Consider the following 20,242-nt stretch of genomic DNA (forward strand, 5'->3'; position numbering starts at 1 on the left):
TTTATTTTCTCTCTCTCTTTTTTTAATCAATATTATTATTGTGTTTTGCAAGACCTGATGGATCGTGTAGGAAGGAATACACGAGAGACGCTTTCTGAACGATTGGATATGAAAGCAGTGACAGTCACCGTCGGTGTTAAATGAAGGATTAAGTGTGACAAAAAATAGAACTGTATGAAGTGAAGGCGATGACAAATGAGTTAGGTGTGAAATTAGCGAAAACAGTGCCAATACCCTGCTGAGAATCTTGCACGCACGAAAGCAATCTAGCTAGTTTTGTGTCCTTGTTCCAGTCAGGCTGACTTGTATTACAAACACCCACAAGCACAGACTTCTATCATCTCTAGACTGAAGATTTCCTCGAGTTTGGCGGCAAAGCAGGAGCTTACACTACAGGCAAAACGAGCGCGGAACGTATAGTGTTTTTATAACCCGAACAGTTTTTATCATTTGTACGAATGGTGAGCTCATGCAGAAAACTAGACCGTGACCCTGGTGTTTACATCACTAAGACAGCAATAAGACATCGCCTTCTGCCTGTACCGGAAGTCAGTAGCCATTTGCCATGGCGGCCATAGGCCTTTGCGCCGAATGCGTGGTCTATGTGTGTTTACAAGTGCGTGTGAAACGCCAACTCAGCACGTGCGTGTGCGAGACAACTCGAAAAAAAAAAAGATGGAAGTTGTTCTTGGAGGCCCAAGAACAGAGCCTGCAGCCGCCGGCGCGCGCATGCTAGAGCTGACCCTTCGCGCTCCTTTCTCAAATTACCTCGCGCTAATAAGAAGCAATCAGCGTATGAAATTTACTGATGTGTTAAATCAGGCCGACAATTATTACTTTATAAGATTAAGGCTGGAACTATTTTTGGCCCGATTTTATTGTGGGGTGATTTAAGCTGAAGTGCTTGTCCTTCTGATGTTGTGCCGCCATGATTCAGCAGGATGGGGCATAAACAAAAGTGCAACGTGGGCGTCAAAACTTTCTTGGTGCCTGTTTTTTTTTTTGTTTCACGGTTGAGAAGCAACATAACTAGCTGTCTGGCTAGACAGGAATATTGGCGTATTAAGTACACAATCAGCTACATCACATAATTAAAGCTTTTGACTCAGAGGCGTGGTTCAGACGTCCGAGAAACACGTGGGGGAAACGCTTAATCAGGAGTAATTAAGCACTTTCCATTTGTTTACAAGAAAGGTTGGGTGACCAACGTGAAGGAGTGGACCCTTCGTCCCTGTTGGCGTGAGCTCACGAATACTAAACTCCATCAGCTCTGTCCTACGACTGGTACTAACCTCCCCAGTTATGCTGAAAACACTGCTTAATCATTACTATTATCATTGGCGTTAATTTTACTTTCTTCTTTTATTAGAGACTATCTTCTTAAATTAACGTATTTTTTATCTTCCATGAAGAGGTGTAACATGAATTCTCCTCATTTGCAACACTACACTATTTTTATGTGTTTCAATAGACTTCAGATCTTATCTGTAACTTTCTTTTCTCTGCTGCATTGTCAAAACGGTTTCTCTGTTTCACATTGATAACCGCCCCTGACGTTCTACATAAAACATACATCAAGTAAATTGCCTCTCGACCTTAGGAAAAAAAAGTGATTTTCTTCCAGCACAGTCAGTTCTCGTACATTTTAGAGACTATTTCTATGAAACGAACGTAGTAATAAAGTAGACCAAAGTCCATCATGCTTGACTCCACAGCACTCAGTTCGTGTCCTTTGTTCTCACTCAACCGTAGCAGCGTTAGTAGCTCGATGGTGTTAAGTGTCTGAAAAGGAACGATTTTCGACAAGCCAGACTGACTTTTATTTGAATCAAAGACAAACTGATTTACTGACTTCTCTACACCCATGGCTACAATCTGCTTTGCGCTTCAGCTGCTAAAGTCGAGGACACCCAGAGCGACTGCCTTTACCGTCCCGACTGGGTGGCGACCCCAGCGCGGTACCTATAATCTGCCCACACACGCACAGGGTGGGTGGCTGGGTGGAAACACACTCGCACACACACACACACACTTTTTTTTTTTTTGGCGTTACACCTCACGCGCAGAAAAAAGAAAAGGGAGGAGCAGGAAGTATGTATGAAGCAGGAGTGAGTGTGCAAGAGAGAGAGCTCACAGAGCTCGTGTGATTGTAAAATAATTTTTTGTGTGCAATATTTTGTCGGTTTCTAATGATTTAATAAGTGGTGAGGAGAATGTAGCCCGCATCATCAGCATTTTTCAATATTAACGCCACGCCTGTTGAACTTCAACGAAAATGCTTCAAAAAAATAAATAAAATAAAAAAATCAGGCTCTTGCTTACCTTTCGTACTTTCGGATTAAATTATTCGCCCTGTCTTTGCTCAGTTTAAGTTGGAGATTTCGGTTGGCCTTTCTATTGCAGGGTTTGCTTCAGCCACTCACAAAAAAAGGGTAAAAACTTACTGTGGGTATAGCGTCTCATGCTATGTCCTTTAATCTGTCCTTGTTGCAGGCCCACATTAGGGCCGCCAGATTGCCTACCTGCCTGTATTATTAGACGAAGCCTAGAAAGAATGTTAACATAGGGCGGGAAAAAGCTCTCTAGGCTGGAGACAGTACTGAGTATGACAGGCGATTTTTCGGAGGAGTAAATATATGTTTTGCTCAAACTCCCTGACACTAAACCTGTACATATGGAAACTCTTTTGAGTTGATTTTTCTTGTCTTCGAGACTCCAAGAGTACAAGTTTCTGGTGACATCAGGACCTAGCAAGTAAAAGTTGATTTAGTCTCACGTTCCTACCTGCTATTGTTTTCATCCAAACTTTTGGGGCCGAAGTCAGGAAGCAGGGGCAACTTTACCTCCAGAGTCAGCTACGGACCGGAAGCATTTCAGTCATGTGACGGGAAATACACTCAGACCTAAGAGGTAGGGGGGTAGCTGATAATCAACAGGACATATCTTGCATACGATTTACAGCTACAGACAGTGTGCTAAGGCTTGGTGCTTAAGTGGCGGTTGAAGCAAACTCTGGAGGTATGGATGCACCTTTGGTTTATAACTGAGGCTTTGGGTGAATCTTTGAAGACTTGTTACGAGGCGCAGTGAATGCTGTCGTCTGGAAGCCAACATAGTTGAGCAGTTACCCCCTTACAGTGCCAACTGTCTGAGTGGCTGTGGTAAAGGTTTGTCTCTTATGGTTCTGCCATCTCAACTTTTTCGTTTGTGTTCTTCGGTATACTAAGTTACTGCATGGTATCCTCATTTATCCTCTTGTTAAACTTCTTATTTCTGTCAAATAACTTTCAGCTCCCTAAATTACTACCAATAAAGTCGTTGGCCATTTTTTTTTTTTACTTCAGAAATATTTCCGGTGTTACTTATTCTTACCCACTGTTGCAGTATATGGTGACATCTTTCAATCTTCTTGTCCCCAAATCGAGAACTCTAAACTTGCTTTTCCAAACACATAACTCATATTAAGAGCAAAAACGATTGATGTCATATATTTATGTTTCTATTAACTGGTGGATGCATGTTTGAATGTTGCAGCTTCAAGAAACAAAATCGATATCGCTCTAATTAAAGTCACATGCGTGAGTCATATACCTAACATTCGTACACATCATGTTCTTCAAAGAAAAATCACTGTTTATGTTGTTGTTATGTTTTAATTTTCATAAATACAAACGCATCTACCATAAATAGCACAGTTTTTCATACAGCGTTTCATCCCATGTCGCCAATACGAGGGGCTCAGACAATGGCACTTCTGATCCCCACAACACAGCGGCTGCACAATGCAAAGAACCGTCTATGACAAGGAATGTTTTGGTTTTTGTAAAGTCTGTTCGCATTCCACAGTACACGAGTAAAACAAAACAATACTACAGCTTGAGTACGGTGCAGAACGCCATCTTTGTCCATAGCTACGTCTTTTCCCCTGAGGTACGTCAAATTGTCTACGTGAAAACAAGGTGGTCTGGTATTTCAAGAGTCCTTCCGTTATTTTGTCAACAAATGTGACCAAACTTAAGAAAATGAAAATAATTGCACGTTATGGACCCAGTGCTTAAGACCTCAGACCCGAGGCCAAACCTCCATGCAATTAATTTTTCGAGCTCATTTCTTCAGAAACATTTTTAGCATTGTGCTACGGTTCTCTAAAAATATTAATAATAAGCTTTTCAGTGCCAATAGACTAAAAAGAATAAAGTTACCTTCCAGTTTGTCGAAAGAAAAAAATCTTCATAACTGAGATTTCATTACGAATAGTTACTGAAACTTATATTGAAAAGATTGTCAATCAGCTTCAGCAACATGCGATAACCAACTTTTAAATGCAAAATGAAAAGAGTAACACCTCACACAGTTGTGCTTTTTCGCTTAGCTGATGCAACAGGTATAACTCACACGCATGCGCACAACCATCCACGCATTACGCCCTCACATATTGCCAGCGTCCTTTTTTTTTTTTTTTTAAGAGAGAAGAAGTCGTTCTGCATTGGAAAGAAACATTTTAAATAATTCAGCAAGAAACACAACATATTCCTTTTCTCAAATTGCCCCTCGACAAATTTCTATCATCAAAATAAATAGCATCATACTGGCACCGTTTGCGTGTACTGACAATGTTTCATTGGTCCAACCATTTCAAGTCTACTACGAAGTCCTCGCTGGAGGCGACTAGCAGTTCTGTTCGTTCTCAGTGCTTTTGCACACGATACCAGCAGGTACACTTTGCAAATGAGTCAACCTTACGCATTTTATAATATCATTTCACTGCTGTAGATCTCATTGAAAATCGTCTCAGCCAAAAAAAAAGAAAAGAAAACAACCCAACAACCAGACGTCTATTTCTCAAAATCAAGACATCAATCACGGCCGTCAAGCCTTGTGGGAACACGACAACAACTAAGCGAGGGGCATGTACTTAGAGACACACAGCTGAAATACCAAGTGCCTTGGGTTGGTCGACAAATAGATAGCCGTCAAGAGTCTGCTGTCAGCTTCGCAAATAAGATTGCGGAGAAAAGGTTCACACAAAGACCAAACCTTCAGCCACTTGTGCTCCTAATGCTTCTCTGTTTTACGTCGGCTGCTTCTATACTTTCTTTATGTACTCTCTATGTTCAAACAGGCGAAGCAAACAAGCAGCGATCGGTTCTAGCGTGGAACTGAGCCAAAAGGGAACCGATTTCTGTAGAGATACTCGCACGGCTCATGGACAGTTTGCAAGCCTTTTAGATGCAATCTGAAGTAGTTAAGCTGGATTTGACAGCCTGTACCCGGACTGCACGGCATCATCGCAGTCAAGATGGTCGTAGCCGCAACAGATCCGACCTTGAAAAAGTTTAATAAAGGGACAGAAAGGTACGGACACGAGTTTGACGCCAGTTTGTGTGGTCATGTCAGAAATTCTGACATGTTTCATTCGAACACACTCCAATCCTTCACGTTGTGTACAGAACTACAGGCTAACGTTGTATACACAATGATCTCACACACACATACACCATTCTGCTTGAAAACAGGATTTCTTCAAGTTTTGACTCCGTTATCAGTAACATTTGTGCGTCGGCGCCGAGGCATGCCATTAAGCCCGCCGAGCGCTGACGAGTGTTGGATGTCACCTATCGAGGGCTTTCATCCGGCCACCCATAAGTCGGTACCAAGGTGTGCCCAGTCCTCCACACCATTGCTTTTGCGTTGGTTTGTCTGCTTTAGGGCTTAGCTAAGCATATTTACTCGTAAGCATCTGTTAGACCTCCATGCAAACAAAGCGTTTCCTTATTTAACACATAAATGGAAAGCGGAATATCAGTTATTGTATTTCAGACTAAAGCGTTCTTGGCCGATAATCTGAAATATCTGCTAATGGTTGTGGGGCCTAGAAATTCTGGTCTCTTTCTCAGGTCTTGAGTGTTGTCTCTGCTAACGTTTGCCTTGTAGCTGTAGTGGAAAAGGCTACATCGTTCACACATTGAGCTCGGCAGACTGGTGTAGCCACCTTCACAGGATTGTGAGGTCAAAGAGCACGATGGCATCCGGAACTACTGCATCTCGGCTGACAAAACTTATTTTAACATTCCTCATGTTCTCTTCAATACTGTTTTCTATCGCCTTTTGAAAAGCCCAAGTTAGCCTACAATTACGTGTTTCGTCGTACATTTTAATATCAAACATTATTTTATTTTGACGGGACGGCACTTGCAGAATTAACAGACACCTATATAATTGCATTCAGTCCACACACACAGAGGAAAGCTTTTGTTTTCCGATGGACTCTGACAAGTAATGAATAATAGACAATGTACAGAACCGTTGTATCTTCGGAAGAAGTACCGCAGAAAGAGACAGATCACTTCTGTAATCGAAGAGGGATTTTTGCTCGACTGCAGCCAGAAAAGTAATAAAATCTTGTATGAAGCATGTCCGGTGTTTTTGTCAGTCTCTAAGTACAGGGATCGAACGTCGGCGGTTGTAGTGGTGTGACTGTTGTAGTGTTGTATCTGCACGTGATGCAGTAAACAGGTTCCTGATAGAGCTACTCTGCATGATCCCGCTGTTGTCTGATGACTAATAAGGTGTGAAAGGCGGAGGGTTGGTGAATCGGTGGTTATAATGAGATGATAATTCTCTCCCTTCTCGCGTTTCAGCCGGCAGTTGATCGTGATCAGAGAAATGACACCAAGGAGAACAAAGAGATCGGCTTTTTTACCATGTTCATCTATGGTATTAGTCATAGCTACTTATATCCTGAGAGTAGCCTTGATTTTTGTTTTTTGGACAGCTACAGCAATACACCTCTACAACGACGTCTACTACTAACGACAATGAGCGCGAGTTCTTAGCTATTCACTGCCTTAGGATTACAAAACGGAACCAGAAATGTCCCAAACAATTATGAAGGAAAAAGATTTGGAAAAAAATGATATCTTTAAAAGAACCTGTCCTCGTCATCACAGTCTTTCAAGATTATGTCTCTATGCCATTTCTCCCTTTGTTTCTTTCTCTCCCTATTCAGTTTTTTCTCTTTCCTTCTTTTCCATCTGTTTTGGATAAAAAAGAAAAGAGACACATTTACTAATACTCGAACAACGTGAACATTTTGCGAGAGAAAGACAGTTACACAATTCAGCAGTGGGGAGGAGGGATTAATATGGAGAAGCCAAAGATGACAACTGTAATAACATTACAACAATCATAAAATATAAAGATAGTCAATACGAACAGACTTGAGGTTACTTCCCCTTAAGGAAGGGAAAAGCCCACAAACGGTTCTGTCCAATAACCAGTCTGTAAATGCCAAAGAAACGTATTTCGAAGTCTCTCCTTCTTTACACGTGACTGCACCGCAATCTGTTTCAAAACAACACACCTGGGTCTCTCGCGTCTGATCACTACGTCTTCCTCCGTCGAGGCTGCCCAGTCTTCTGATCTTTGATACCACACGTGCAGCCCACGGTGACGAAGTAGCGCACAATATTCCACTTTTGTTCGTATGTTGTGTTGAGGCTGATCGACGGCAGCGGGTTGCAGTAGTCTGGATCCCGTTTGAGGATTTTGACAGGATACAGCTGAGGATTACAATCATACAGTCTGTAGAAACATTTGTCTGTCGTGCATTTGCCCTCCTGAAGAAGAGTCGGGAAGTAGCCCTCCTTTAGCCGCAGCCACTTCTCTTCAAGTGTGCACTGCCAAGGAAGAGGTTTACCAGCTAGCTTCTTAGCCTTTTTTCTGTAAACTTTCTTCAGCTTTCGTCTAAGTTTTTTATTTTTGCCGCTAAGGAACAGCCTTAGCGGTAGTAAGGAGTCATTTTTCTTGTTCACCTTTCCCAGGATATCGTCTGTTGCTTCAGGCGGAACTTGCTCGTCGCCGCTGGAAGCCCGACGTCGGCGCTTCATGTAGCTCAGCAAGGAGGACAACTGCCCCGCAGTAGCTTCTGCTTGTTTGTTGAGTTTCAAGCGGTCGACGTCCGTGGAGTCTGCCAAGGCAGATTCAATTTCATGTTCTTTTTTAAATAAACTGGCCTCACTTCTTAAATCTTTCTCTTCATCCTCTTCAATGTCTACCACTTCATCTTTGATGTCTTCCTGCCAACCAGCGTCAATGTCGACGATTTCGTCAAGATCGCGCTCGGAGTTGGGATCGTCCTCTTGGTAATAGGGCTCTACTGCTGACCTGTCCTCCACGTCATCAGTCAGGTGACCCAACCTGGAGGGGTCGGTGCGTTTGGCGGCGGCCATGTCTTCAGTGAGCATTCTGCTGGGATCGAAGGCCTCTCCGAGCATGCTCCGAAGATGGTCCTCGGAAACGGGTTTGCAGAACTGCGCGCGCAGGTTCACTGAATCGCCATTCTCCTCAATCCACGACGAAGCCAGGCACCGGCCTCCCACCATGGTCAGCAGCAACAGGATGCACAATAAACGGGTCAGCTGCACACATAGCAAATGGGTTATCAAAACCTATTCAATGACATCTTAATCGAAAATTAATCATTTCAGACACATTCGCACACTTTCTGGAAGTTACAAAAATACTGTTTTCTTTATAGTGGACGATCTGATTCCTTCTTTTCTTAATACAAAAATATAAACTATTTTTCTGGAAACATTGTTTTCCAGGTATTCACACAATATGGTAGCATTAATTTCAAGAGAAACGTGAATTAGACATGCAATGTACAGAGTAAAAAGGAAGAGTCTAACAATTTTGAAAGCAGGAATGAAAGCAAAACCTAGAAAAAAATTCCAAAATCAAGACAAATTTTGTTTCTTTTCTTCTTCTTCATCCTCTTACGCGCATCCAGGCCCATCTATGGGAACAGTTTGTTTTCTTGTGTTCTTTCTGCTGATGAGAAGGATAGTCCATCGGGAAACCTTTCAAAAAAGTTATACGAAGGAAAAAAATCCGATACTGTGTGATGCGACAGCTTAACCCAGACGTGATTAAAAGATCTCTTTAAAAAATTGAAACATTTTTCCATCTGCTGCTTAGTTATCTTTGGAGCTACAGCCATGAGGACTAGGGAAACACCGATCAGACTCCTGCAGGTTCTAGGGTTTCAAATGAAGACCTGACCCATAAAGACGGTTTCTGAACAAGGGAAGGTATTCGATGAAACCAAAAACGAAGAGGGGAAAGGAACGGAGGTGGGTGGAAAATGGGCATGGGGATTAATTGCTGACTACATTTAATAGTTGTCCGTAACACCTGCAGGTAGATAAGCTTTTGCAAATGCCCCATCAAGACATGACGGACCTGAAATAAAGCCATAAACAATGATTCATGAATATTTCGCGAGCCACAGCGCAAACATACTGGCCAGTTTAACGCCATTTAATCGCTCACGGATTTGTAAGCAACCCTTTTTTCGGACACAGCACGAAACCTCTTGTTTGTATTCATGCTCTCTCCTTCTCTCGTCTTGGGACAACGACGTGCATCCACGGAACAGCAAACGGCGGCATTTTATTGACAGTGTAAAGTTAATTCCCTCTGAGGTGCCTAGGGCTTGCAGCAACTCAACTTTTATTTTTGCAGCTTTTGCTGTATTATTCTCTCTGAAGCGTCTGCATCATCCATCCCTGGCCACCCGTCCCTACGCCCACCTATACCAGGGTCATGTTACATCGTTTACGAGCAGGTGAATGGGAGCTATATGCTGCTTCTTATCCACAAACTCCCTGCACATTTTTTGCCGATTAGCACTGTTGTATTAACTTTCTTCCACCTTTCTGGAGAACAGAACAGGTAAGTTATACCCAGGCTGAACGGACATAGCGAACCTGACTTTCGAGACAATAATAATTCCCCCCGAACAGTACTCCGTGGAGCAGGAAAAAGTTCATAAAAGAACTAAAAGTCGCTGGCATTTTATGAAATGTATTATTTCGCTCTTCTGAATCGCAAGTCTTCGCATATCAGATTGGGGAGGAACTAAATAGTTTGTTCCTAAGGATGTCGCCAATTTGTTCTTCACAATGTCGTGTGATTACAGATACTTTATCTCAAGTTACAGGTATAATTAAACCAAAAAAGTGAGTGAGAGAATGACACGCACGTGAAGATAAATAAGAGGAAAGAACTAGGGGCACCCTACAAAGGCCACTCTTTAACTCAGGTCAATAGTTTTCTTCAGCTGAAAATACTCTCAGCCACACAAGAATCAGTAGGAGGTGTGTGCCATGAACGCACGATAGATGTGCGCTTCCTCAAAACAAGCAGAACCATGAGGGCACAATAGGCAGTCAGGTATGAGAGCCCTCCCTTAACTTGAAGGCAGACCTTTAGTGAGGGCGGTGCCCATCACCTCGCTCGCTCCCTTCAGGGTCGGCCACAAGCTTCCTCTGTGCGCAGTAAAGTGGATGATAAATACTACACCATATTTTTAACGAAGCGGTTGAAGTCTCTTCATTCTGATCCGAGCGTCCTTTGAGTCCTTTCCGGAACAGTGTCGGATTAAAGCTGTTAATTGTCTTTTCTTGGTATAGGTCATACAACACAAGTGAGGAAAGTAATAAACATTCTCTCAATAGCTAACTCGGCTACCGATGGAGAGGTGTGCTAGTAGTTAATTTAGTATTCCCCCAACGGTTGAAGAAGATAAACAGCGACGCAGCGTTAGCCAGAGCCAACAACTCTGGATTAAGTCGGTTTCGGATAACCCTTGGTATTCACAGATATCAGAGGTACCAGGCAAAGGTTTCTGTAGCAAATGACCCTAAACACGCGTGCGTAGGGGTCAGGCCTTTGACATGTGGGGTCATGCATGCTATGGTATACGTTCCAAAAAATAAGGGCACTAAGCGCAAGATTTCTGTATAGATATAGTGTTTTGAAACCACACAGTTTACATTTTAAGCAACACGAAATGACAATAAAGGCGCAGTTATGTGTTGTATTGTTCGCACATTTTTAACTCTCGCGTTATTGTTCTGTTTTTTTTTTTTTTTTTTTGTGTGGGGTTTGGGTATCTCACAACTCCTTACAGCTCTGTAACTCACCTACAGTGTCGAGTAACGCTGACTATAGTATCACGTTTCATCATTCAAGTTATCGTATAACTGTCCTATAATGTTTAGTATTTACAACTACTCTGCAATGATAAGCTGTGGAGAAAATACTTTTGTCTCATAACTTTCTAATGCTGAACTAATCTTAAAAGCTTGCATTCCAGTGTCCCATCTGCTAGTGAGGTTTCTTGTTAATGATTTAAAACATCTTTAATCACAGGGTATGGGGCACTGTTCTCCCTTGGACATTCTTGTGCTGCACATTTTCTCCTCCAATAACTTGTTTATGTAGTTCAAGCAAGCACTGTCATGCTAATATAATAGACCCAGTTCTATGTACAACATACTCCAAGGGCGGGCCTTAAGAGTGTAACTAAAAAGGTCATGGTTACGGACAAAAATATTTCAAACTTAATAAGATAAGGGTAAATGTCGACCCCTAACTTTTGTAGGTCGTTGGGAAGTGAGGTGATAGCTGACTTTTCTCGCGGCCAGTATTATGTAAGAGTTTCATGCTCTAACAACTGGGTTATCTACTGGCAAACAAGAGCAGTTCCATACCTATTTACGACAAGGCGAATTGTACTTCCGACAGCTAAGGCGCATGCTCAGTTGCGCAAGCCTCACACACAGTATATATAAATAACAATGCGTGCAAAATGCTCTGAACAGCTCTCACGACAGGCAATTTAGGGCAAGGGGAAAACAACCGAACCTGCCCGAACGGCTTGTCCTTTCTCGCGTTTCAGCCGATGTGGCGCATTAAAGTTACGACTGATGGCTTTCTAAGCTGGGATTGGAGGTAAAGCAAAACGCCAAGTGTGCACAAAAGCCGGAGGAAGAAGAGGGAGGGGGAGGCAAGGTGGGTAGCGAGCGACAGTTCGAGAAGCAACAAAAGCAAAACCATATCTCACGTTATTCTCGCGAAACGATACGCGACGTCGTAGTGCGCTTGACCCTCGGGTGCGGTATGCTGTCTCCACCCCTTCCCCACCTACCCTTCGTCACCTCCCGGTCCACCGAAGGTATGTAGCTTTACATTCCTGCGGTCGCGAAGGGGCGGTAATGCTCATGCACAGGCAGATGTGACCAAGTCTTTCTTGCCACACGCACACGCACGCACGCACACTCTCTCACACACACACACACACACAAACAGCCAGCCCCCGTTCCGCATCAAAGACCAAGACAGGTATTTACGTGTTGATGGGGTTTGGCAGTCGGAGCCCGGTGTGCGATGCGGCCCGACCTTCCAGTCGCCAAGCTTGGCTCGCGGCCCGTGCGACTAGCGGCTGGTGTAGTGTTGCCATGCACAGGCCTATTGAGTTTCGCTAAGGTGTTGTCTACGTAGAATTGAATACCTGGCTCTAGCAAAGTGTGGCATTTCTTCTATCCACCGCTTGATTAATAGGAGCACGAACACGTGTTGTGCACCTAGGCTTCAGTCAGTCCTCCCGTTGAGAAAGCTACGCGGACCCCATTTCTCATTCACCTGCTACATAGAACCAATTTCCACTTCGCGGTTTGTCATAAGCGATTAACTTTTTTTTTTTTGAATCGGTTGCTCTTAAGGATTATCTTTGTTTTTCTTATTGTAGCTTCAGTCTAAAATTCCGAGAACGAAATATCGAAAGAAGATGGACCTCCACGCGAAATTATACTGGGCGAGAAGCATGACAGTAGTTTCAGATATACTGGAAAACGAAAGTAAAGCAGCGAAGAGCAAACCATAGAACAATGCTGAAACAAAGAGCATGACACATTGGTAACAATATATACTATATGTCATGGCCTCGGGCAATATGACAGTCCATACAAACATGTAGTCACAGGTATGGGGGTCTATATACCTGATAGATGCAGCGGTTCCGCAACGGAAGAAGGGGGGAAGTGGCAGCGCAGGTGGTAGTCACAAGACAAGTGGTCGCAGTCCTAGTCGCTACAGAAGGGAATGTGTGGTGATGGTGGGGAGGGTGGTGGCGGGAGTAAGCGATGTGACCAGAGCTGGCGAGAGGGTGTCGGGGGCACTGAGACAGCCGGAAGTGGGAGGAAGGATGGCGGGCCGGGGCGTGGGTCATGTCCGAGCTCCTCCCGGGGGACCGGCGGCGACGACGCCAACAGCAATGTGACGACGACGGCGGCGGCGACAAAGACCACAGGACGAGGGGCGAGGAGGACAGGAAAGGTGGCTCCAGGGATGTGCAGCTGGCTGACCACAGTGTAGGCGCTCGCCAGCCATCCCCTCACACGCCGGGCCGACTAAGGGCGGGCTGACCTGGCATCCTAGCATGGGCCGGCCATCAGCGACGCCACGCACTGGCTAGATGGTCGAGGAAACTGGCAAGGTACTCTGGTCCTCGATGTGCCTGTCGCCTTCTGGATCCCGTTCGACAAGTGCCCGCCGTTCACGCGCAGAAACATTCACCATGTGGCTGACAATGTCAAGAAGCAGAGCCACCCCCCTCCACTAATGAGACCTCTGACAGCAGTAATGATCCTTTCTCTCACAGCACTCCTCTCACGAGAAGTTCTGACGGACTGGTTTCTTTCTGCTGCATGTCGGAGAGTGCGCAATCAGCTGAGGCAAGGCGGTACTTGCGACCTTCTCTCAAACCTGTAAAATCTTTTGGGCGCCGGGAGCAGCTGTCTTTTGCGTCGAAACCTGAAACAATACACCACAGTGACGTCATCGACCCACATGTCATGTGATATTAAGCATGGTCTTGAGCAGAATCTGTTACACTGTTTAACATAGTATTTTCAACTTCCAAACTGAGCTACAATATACCAAATACATTTTCAACGATATATTTATCTCATTCTTCGGAAATTTTGATATTTCTCGCTTTCATAGTTTCCTGTCCTCGTTGAAGCACAAATCATCTTCAGTTTTATAAGGTCAGTCAGGTGTAAGTGGTTCAGTGTTTCTACGGAACTTGGTGTTGAAAGCGAAACACAACTATGTCTTGAAGCAGCAGAGTGCTCTTCAGTCGAGCCTACTAACCACAAATCTATGGAGCCTTCAAATGCTAATGAAAACATAATAAGATGACCACAGTTACAGAAAAGAACATATATCACCAATATAAAGCGCTTCATGGCAATAATTGCAGGAACAGGAAGTTATAGCAGTGATGTGAATGTGCACTAGGGATCATATTTAAATAAAATGACTAATCAGAATGAACAACGACCATGACATGAAAACAATCGCAAATTCCTATGCTACATACAAAAGCCTCACAGGGATCCATGATCCCCAGTATCGCTGAACCATGACCGAGCCGCCTGCTCCCAGCTTCGTCAGAGTCCGTACACATCCGCCTTGTCAAAACTTATTCACAACACGAGAGGCTGACACTGGTTTACTTACACCAGTCAAAAGGTATTGACGACCACCATTCAGAACCTGTTCACATCATACAATCTATCGTACACTCATACACATAGATTGTCAGGAGATTCTACTATGGCCATGTAGGAGAAGGTTCAGAACAGAGAGCTTCACATCACAGACTGGAAGGACAATCAGATGTATGTGATGTAAATATTTCATGCATTTGTTAATGTATGTGTTTGTATGTATCTATGAATATATGTATGACTTTATATAAAAAAAAATCTACAAACAGATTGAGTCGATATGTCCAAATATGTTTAACGGCACACACACAGCCATGTATATCTGTGCCAAAAGTGAGAATGCATGTAATCACGTAAGGTATTTGTTACAAACAGCTCATGCTTATCACTTCTCAATATTTATCTTCTATATGTGAGCAAAGGGCGGGAAACTTTCTCTGCGTTTTCTCCTCCATCAGACGCATCCTCTGACAGGTCCCGACTAGGACCGGCCAGTACACAGTTGTACTTCGTCCGCACCCGCCCTCCCTCTCCCCTCGGCAGCAGCAAGGCGGTTGTAAATAGAGGGATGTGTGTATGGCAACAAGTGGAAGGCAGGCGGACTGCAGAAAGATGTGATGCTGGAATTCTGACTAAGCATACACTGCAGTCCAGGTCCCGACCAGACAGTCGGCCGGTTGTGGATGACTCATCTCAGTCGATAAACAGATCTCATGGGTGACAGGTTAACCAGCCATCGAAGAGTAGGTCAAAGGATATGGAGGACTTCGGATGGAAGATGAGGGTCAACGGTTGCGGATTGGAAATAATTCAAATACGATAGTTATGCCCTGCCCCCTGGCTAATTTCGGACTGGATGGTCACAAAGAGTCAACAAGTGATCAATAACCGAGGTCATCGATAACGTTTTCGCACCGCACACATCAGTTCTGCGACGATGCTTTGCAAATAGGGTAAAGGTCATGAAATTAGGAAAATCTTCCCTTAAGCAATGCTTAGACATCTAAGAGGGGATGACTGTTTATACATTCATAAAACATGTTAATTGCTACTGAGAATAATGTAGACACTATCTTACTACAACGTTACTGATTTCCCCCTCGGTTTTTGCTTGTTTTAATAACATAAACTTCTTGTCTTCCAACGACCAGGCCACTGTTACTGCTATTGTGATGTCCACGTGACAGTAACAGCGTACGGCTCAAGATCCTCTCTAAGAGAAACATAAAGGCTCGAGTCACAATTTTTAAACTGGTAGACGATACCAATGGCGCCATTTCTCCCGCCCACAAGTACCCGAGCCAAACACGGGTACAGGAACGCAATGTTCAGCTCCATTTTCTCTGCTCGTTTCTTGTGGGTTTTTTTCCCCAACAAATGCGGGTTGCTTTGAAGTTCGAATGGTGCTGCTTCTTAAAGATCGGCTTGTCGACAAACAAACAAGGAATAAGGATTAGTTATTAAAATCTCACATGTTAACAATCTTCATGCAAGTATTCCCTGGAAAACAATATTTCAATGGTTCCTTTGTGGTGAAAATGTCGATAAATGTTGCTTCTAGATGTACGTGCGCATGAACACATTTTCTAATTAGTAAACTAATTAATTAAACTAATTAAATCGATGTCACACGATATCATACAATAAACACTGAAAAGGCAGTTTTCTGACAACTAAAAAAATACTATTGTCAGGAGATTAAATATACTCAAAACGATCAAGGTGTTTTACTCTCCTCAACCCGTTTTTGGACATAAGAAAAAAGTAAAGACATACGCAGCCACTTACAATATACAGGTTACATACTTGCACATAGCACACAACAACGCATGCGCAGACAGCAGCTTTCTACATACCAAGCACAGCTGTTAAGTATTTGGTGCTGTGCCTACTTCCGCGAAATGTAATGAAGAATGAAACAAAACTGGCAGGCGTGCAACAATAGGCACGAATGTTATTGTGTCTGTTGGTGCGACCGCCGATGTGTATACGAGAGAGAGAGGTGAGGAAGGGAATAATGGAATCTTTGAAGAAAGATTAACGTTCTGAAAACTTCTTGGAACATCCACAAAAGTATGAAAAGTTGTGTTGCATAAAAATGCATTTGCGAAACATGAAAATAAGAGAGAACTAAGAGAACATTTGGAGCAAAATGAAAATTGATCTTCAGGAGCTAAAAACTTGAAAACAGGAATTTCTCTCGAGGTTTACATATAAAGTAAGTTTGATCCTGACACAGGTCATAAGTCAACTACTTCTTCAGCATTATCAGCCCACGTGATTTTATCGGAGACCCAACAGCGCTCAGGGAATACTCAGGAAAGAAGAAAAGAATAAGATTATATAATACAACATCGCTTAAAGTCAAGAGGTACAAGCGGTACAAAGAAAAAATCATGACATGGATGTAAATATATCCCATAGTCAGCACAAGCTAGTAATTAGTCGGATAGCTTGGGGTAGTTGAAAGATGCTCGCTGAATAGTCACGAAGACGAATGGTAGCTCTTAGAACTATCGCAGTGGCAGGGATGGAGTTTTGAGCACTATGCCCGCCAAAGTAACCCTCAGCTACGTCAGACAAACAAGACATTAATCAACATCCTTGTCAGACAAACAAGAAGAAAACGATCTCGTCGGTGCTACGTGATTGCGCGTGACACGTTCCTTTCTGCGGGTCGCGCGGCACGCGGTGTCGGTGGCTCAGGAGCTTTCATCCTGAACGCTGCGAAGAGTTAAATTTAGTCCTCCTGTTTCAGCAGGCATTTCTCAGATCCTTCTCCTGGGAGCATCCTGGGTAAACACGGGTGCCACTGAGCAGGACCGCGTGAGAGAGAGAAGGGAGAGAGAGGCACTCGTCAAGTTGCTGCACAATAAGTTCGAAGTGCATTTAACCCTGACTATGGAGAGCAGCGTGCGAGATTGCGAGCGTGCAAGGTGGTATATGCAAACAAACAGGTGGAATGCTCTTCCCTCGCGGAGACGTTTGTGACCTGCTTGCCGAGTGCATGTCGTTTGTATGTACCGCTGTAGACTGCGAACATCGGACCGTGTGCGGGTGTATTTTCGGAGCAGGGTTGAGATGTAGGTGTGGGAGATGCCCTTAGCTTTCGTAAACTGAGTGACCAGGGATGGTGGTGGTGTGGTGGTGGTCGGATGGGGGAGTTGAAAGGTTGCCAGGTGTGCGGAGGATAGGAAGAAATGTCTGGCGGGTGAGCGGGAAGAGTTTTATCGACGCGGTGCAGGTAAAAAGCCAGTGTAATTAATTAACAACTGCAGGATACGTGTGCAGTAATGAGCGTATGCACGTGTTTGCCATAGCTGTTACATTGACAGCTTGCTAATACTTATATTGCACGACGACCCTTACACGCGTCCTCCCTCACCCTCACACCACCCCCTGCTAAGATGTGAACCTTGCCCTCCCATTTCTAGATCATAAAATGACGTGAAGTCATCATCTCCTTGCAGACTAGGCGAGCAAGAAGTGCAATGAATACGTCAAAGCGACAGCAGGCGTCTGCAGCTTCTCTTATTTCTCAGCCCCCTGCACGTCTCGATGGAGCAGACTGGAACTAAGCCGTTTTCTCGGTTCGTTCAACAAAAGTCCTCCTCAAGTTCCCTCTCAATTAGCATATTCTGAGTGAAAAGAGGGTCGAAGATCACCAGTATTATCACCCCCTCCTAAGTCAAAGGCTTCACTTCACTTACGGAATTTTTTTTTTTATTTGCGGAATCACTAACACACACAGACACACAGACTACGTTAAATGAGCGTTGTAGATGGTATTTCATTTTCGTGGCGGGATCCTTTATTTAGTCAGAATTGTTTGTCGCTCTCAGATGTTCTCGACACCGATAAGGAGGTTAGTTCAACACTTAGTTGGAGCCCAACCACCACCGTGACCGTCATTTAATAGCAAGTCTTCCTTGCGACACTGTTAAAGCACAGTAGTAAAGGTTAAGGAAAAGTAACTGGCTCTTTAGTCTTTCTTTCTTCAGATCGACAAGTCAATGACAGTGGAAGTAACACCATAAACAGCCAAGCATGCAAACTGCAGTACGAGGATAGTAATAAATATTTACTGCAGTGCGACTACAGTCATCAAACCCTCACACAGGTTATTTAACCGGTGAGTAACGACTGTTTAATTACCTCTGACCCACTGACGATATACAAGAACGGCGGATATACTCGTATCATATCCCAAGGATATCGGATTAAGGTTGTGGCCCGGAAAGGGGTGAAACCTGAAGCGACGTAAGACGCGCGTACACATCACGTGGCGTGCGATGAACTTCAGGAGGAATGCGGTAACATCCAGTGAAGAGTCAGCCTACCTGGAAAACGCATAATCTTGTGTACAGAAGAGTAAGATGGATGAAATGTGAGAACCAAGAAATCTCAGTTAGGGAAAATAAAGGAAAATAGATAAGCTGTAGTTGCGGACGACGGGTGCTTACGGTTTGGAACCAGAACGATGAACTCAGGGTTTTGAGCAACGATTTTGAGAAGGTCTTCTGGAAAGGTTTGTTGCCGCTCATGCACCCGCTTGTAAGACCAGTTTTAAGTCTCTGCAAGAGGCGATGAACTTTGTCTAGGGTACCGTGTCGTGCCGAGGGCTTCAACCAGCATGCCTCCTCACAAATAGAGATCCGCGTCCGAATATTTGACAGTTGTTGAGGTTATGTTTCCATAGACAGAGATCCCCTCCACTTCATCGCGACGGACTTTATCGGCCATTTTACACTAAGGTCAGTGTCTGCTCAAGAACTTGGGTCAATAAAGTTGTAAATTGGTCGAATTTAAAGCTCTTAGCAGTAATTTACACTCTTCGTGGGGTTTTATGGCTTTCGATGTAAATCATTTTGAAGTGGAGTGTGCAGAATAGAGTATGTACTTTCTACAGCGAGCTGCATGACCTGCACATTCGCAAAGACCTGCAAAGACACCTTCGCATTTGAAGAGTTTAAGCTACTTATTTTTTATTTTCTTTATTTATATTTTAAACAATGTCAGATTCTGTTCTTGTCAGATTTCGAAAGGAAAAATATCATTTAGATAGTGCTCAAAAGAATAAAGTTAACAACAAGTCACCCGATGTATAAAAGTGTAGCAAAAACGAACCGCGAGACACTTTAAGGTCGACCTTCATCGGGAGAAGTGATGAATTGCCAAAACTCTAAAGTGTCCTAGAGGCATCTGTATTGGCAGATGTTTTGGCAATACATTAACAAACATTGCCTATTAACAAAGATCCGGTCTCTCCAAACGAGCGGTCGCCCCAAACCACGCACAGTTTTGATTGGCCAAGTGTTCTGCGACATTTGTCCGTTGAAGAACTTTTAGGATATAAACAAAGGGGGGGGGGGAGAATGCCATCTCACCAAGACTTGAAACACCCACATTCGGGCGGTATTTTCTTTAGGCTTCCTGTCTGAAGAACTTTTGTAACTATGGGAAATGTTTACGCAACGGTCATATTAAACATTCGCCTAACAGTCAGAATATTCAACAGGTGTCCGAAGGCTCTTTAGCCTCATATTACGATGTAGGACCATGGTTATATTAGCTGGTTCATGCTGATTTAGATGCTAATGAAGTTCCGGTTTTTATTCGCATGCACTCAACGATAAGAAAATATGGAAAACAGTCGTGTGTTTTTTTATGTCTTCAAAACGATTTCGTCTTTCAGAACCCCACTGATACAACAAACAAAAACCAACCAACCAGAACTACCGTTATCAAATGACATCAGAATGCCCCTTTGCTTTTGGGAAGCAATCCTTCCTTCATTTTTCATGCAGTCTATAAATTCCACAACTTGGTTCCCGTTCGCCACGGCGATGGAACCCTCACAACGCCCTTTCCCGTACCCT

At 43.7% G+C, this 20,242-nt stretch overlaps 1 protein-coding gene across 5 annotated transcripts in view; it reads right to left on the minus strand.

The window, feature by feature from the left end:
• Positions 1-3,633: 3,633 nt before the first annotated feature.
• The window catches only part of LOC112573868, a 75,766-nt gene continuing 59,157 nt past the window's right edge, over positions 3,634-20,242 (minus strand). For 4 of the 5 annotated variants that reach the window (XM_025254523.1, XM_025254521.1, XM_025254520.1 and 1 more), the window contains exons 2-3: positions 12,851-13,662; positions 3,634-8,420 (exon numbers count right to left, since the gene is read on the minus strand). In XM_025254523.1, coding sequence (XP_025110308.1) covers positions 7,386-8,420; positions 12,851-13,078 — 1,263 coding nt within the window. In that variant the 5' untranslated portion in view covers positions 13,079-13,662 and the 3' untranslated portion in view covers positions 3,634-7,385. The remainder of the gene's footprint in view (positions 8,421-12,850; positions 13,663-20,242) is intronic. The other variant, XM_025254524.1, reaches the window with a different exon arrangement.

The sequence above is a fragment of the Pomacea canaliculata genome, linkage group LG10 (assembly GCF_003073045.1).
Source record: "Pomacea canaliculata isolate SZHN2017 linkage group LG10, ASM307304v1, whole genome shotgun sequence".
In the NCBI taxonomy this organism is placed as follows: Eukaryota; Metazoa; Mollusca; class Gastropoda; order Architaenioglossa; family Ampullariidae; genus Pomacea; species Pomacea canaliculata.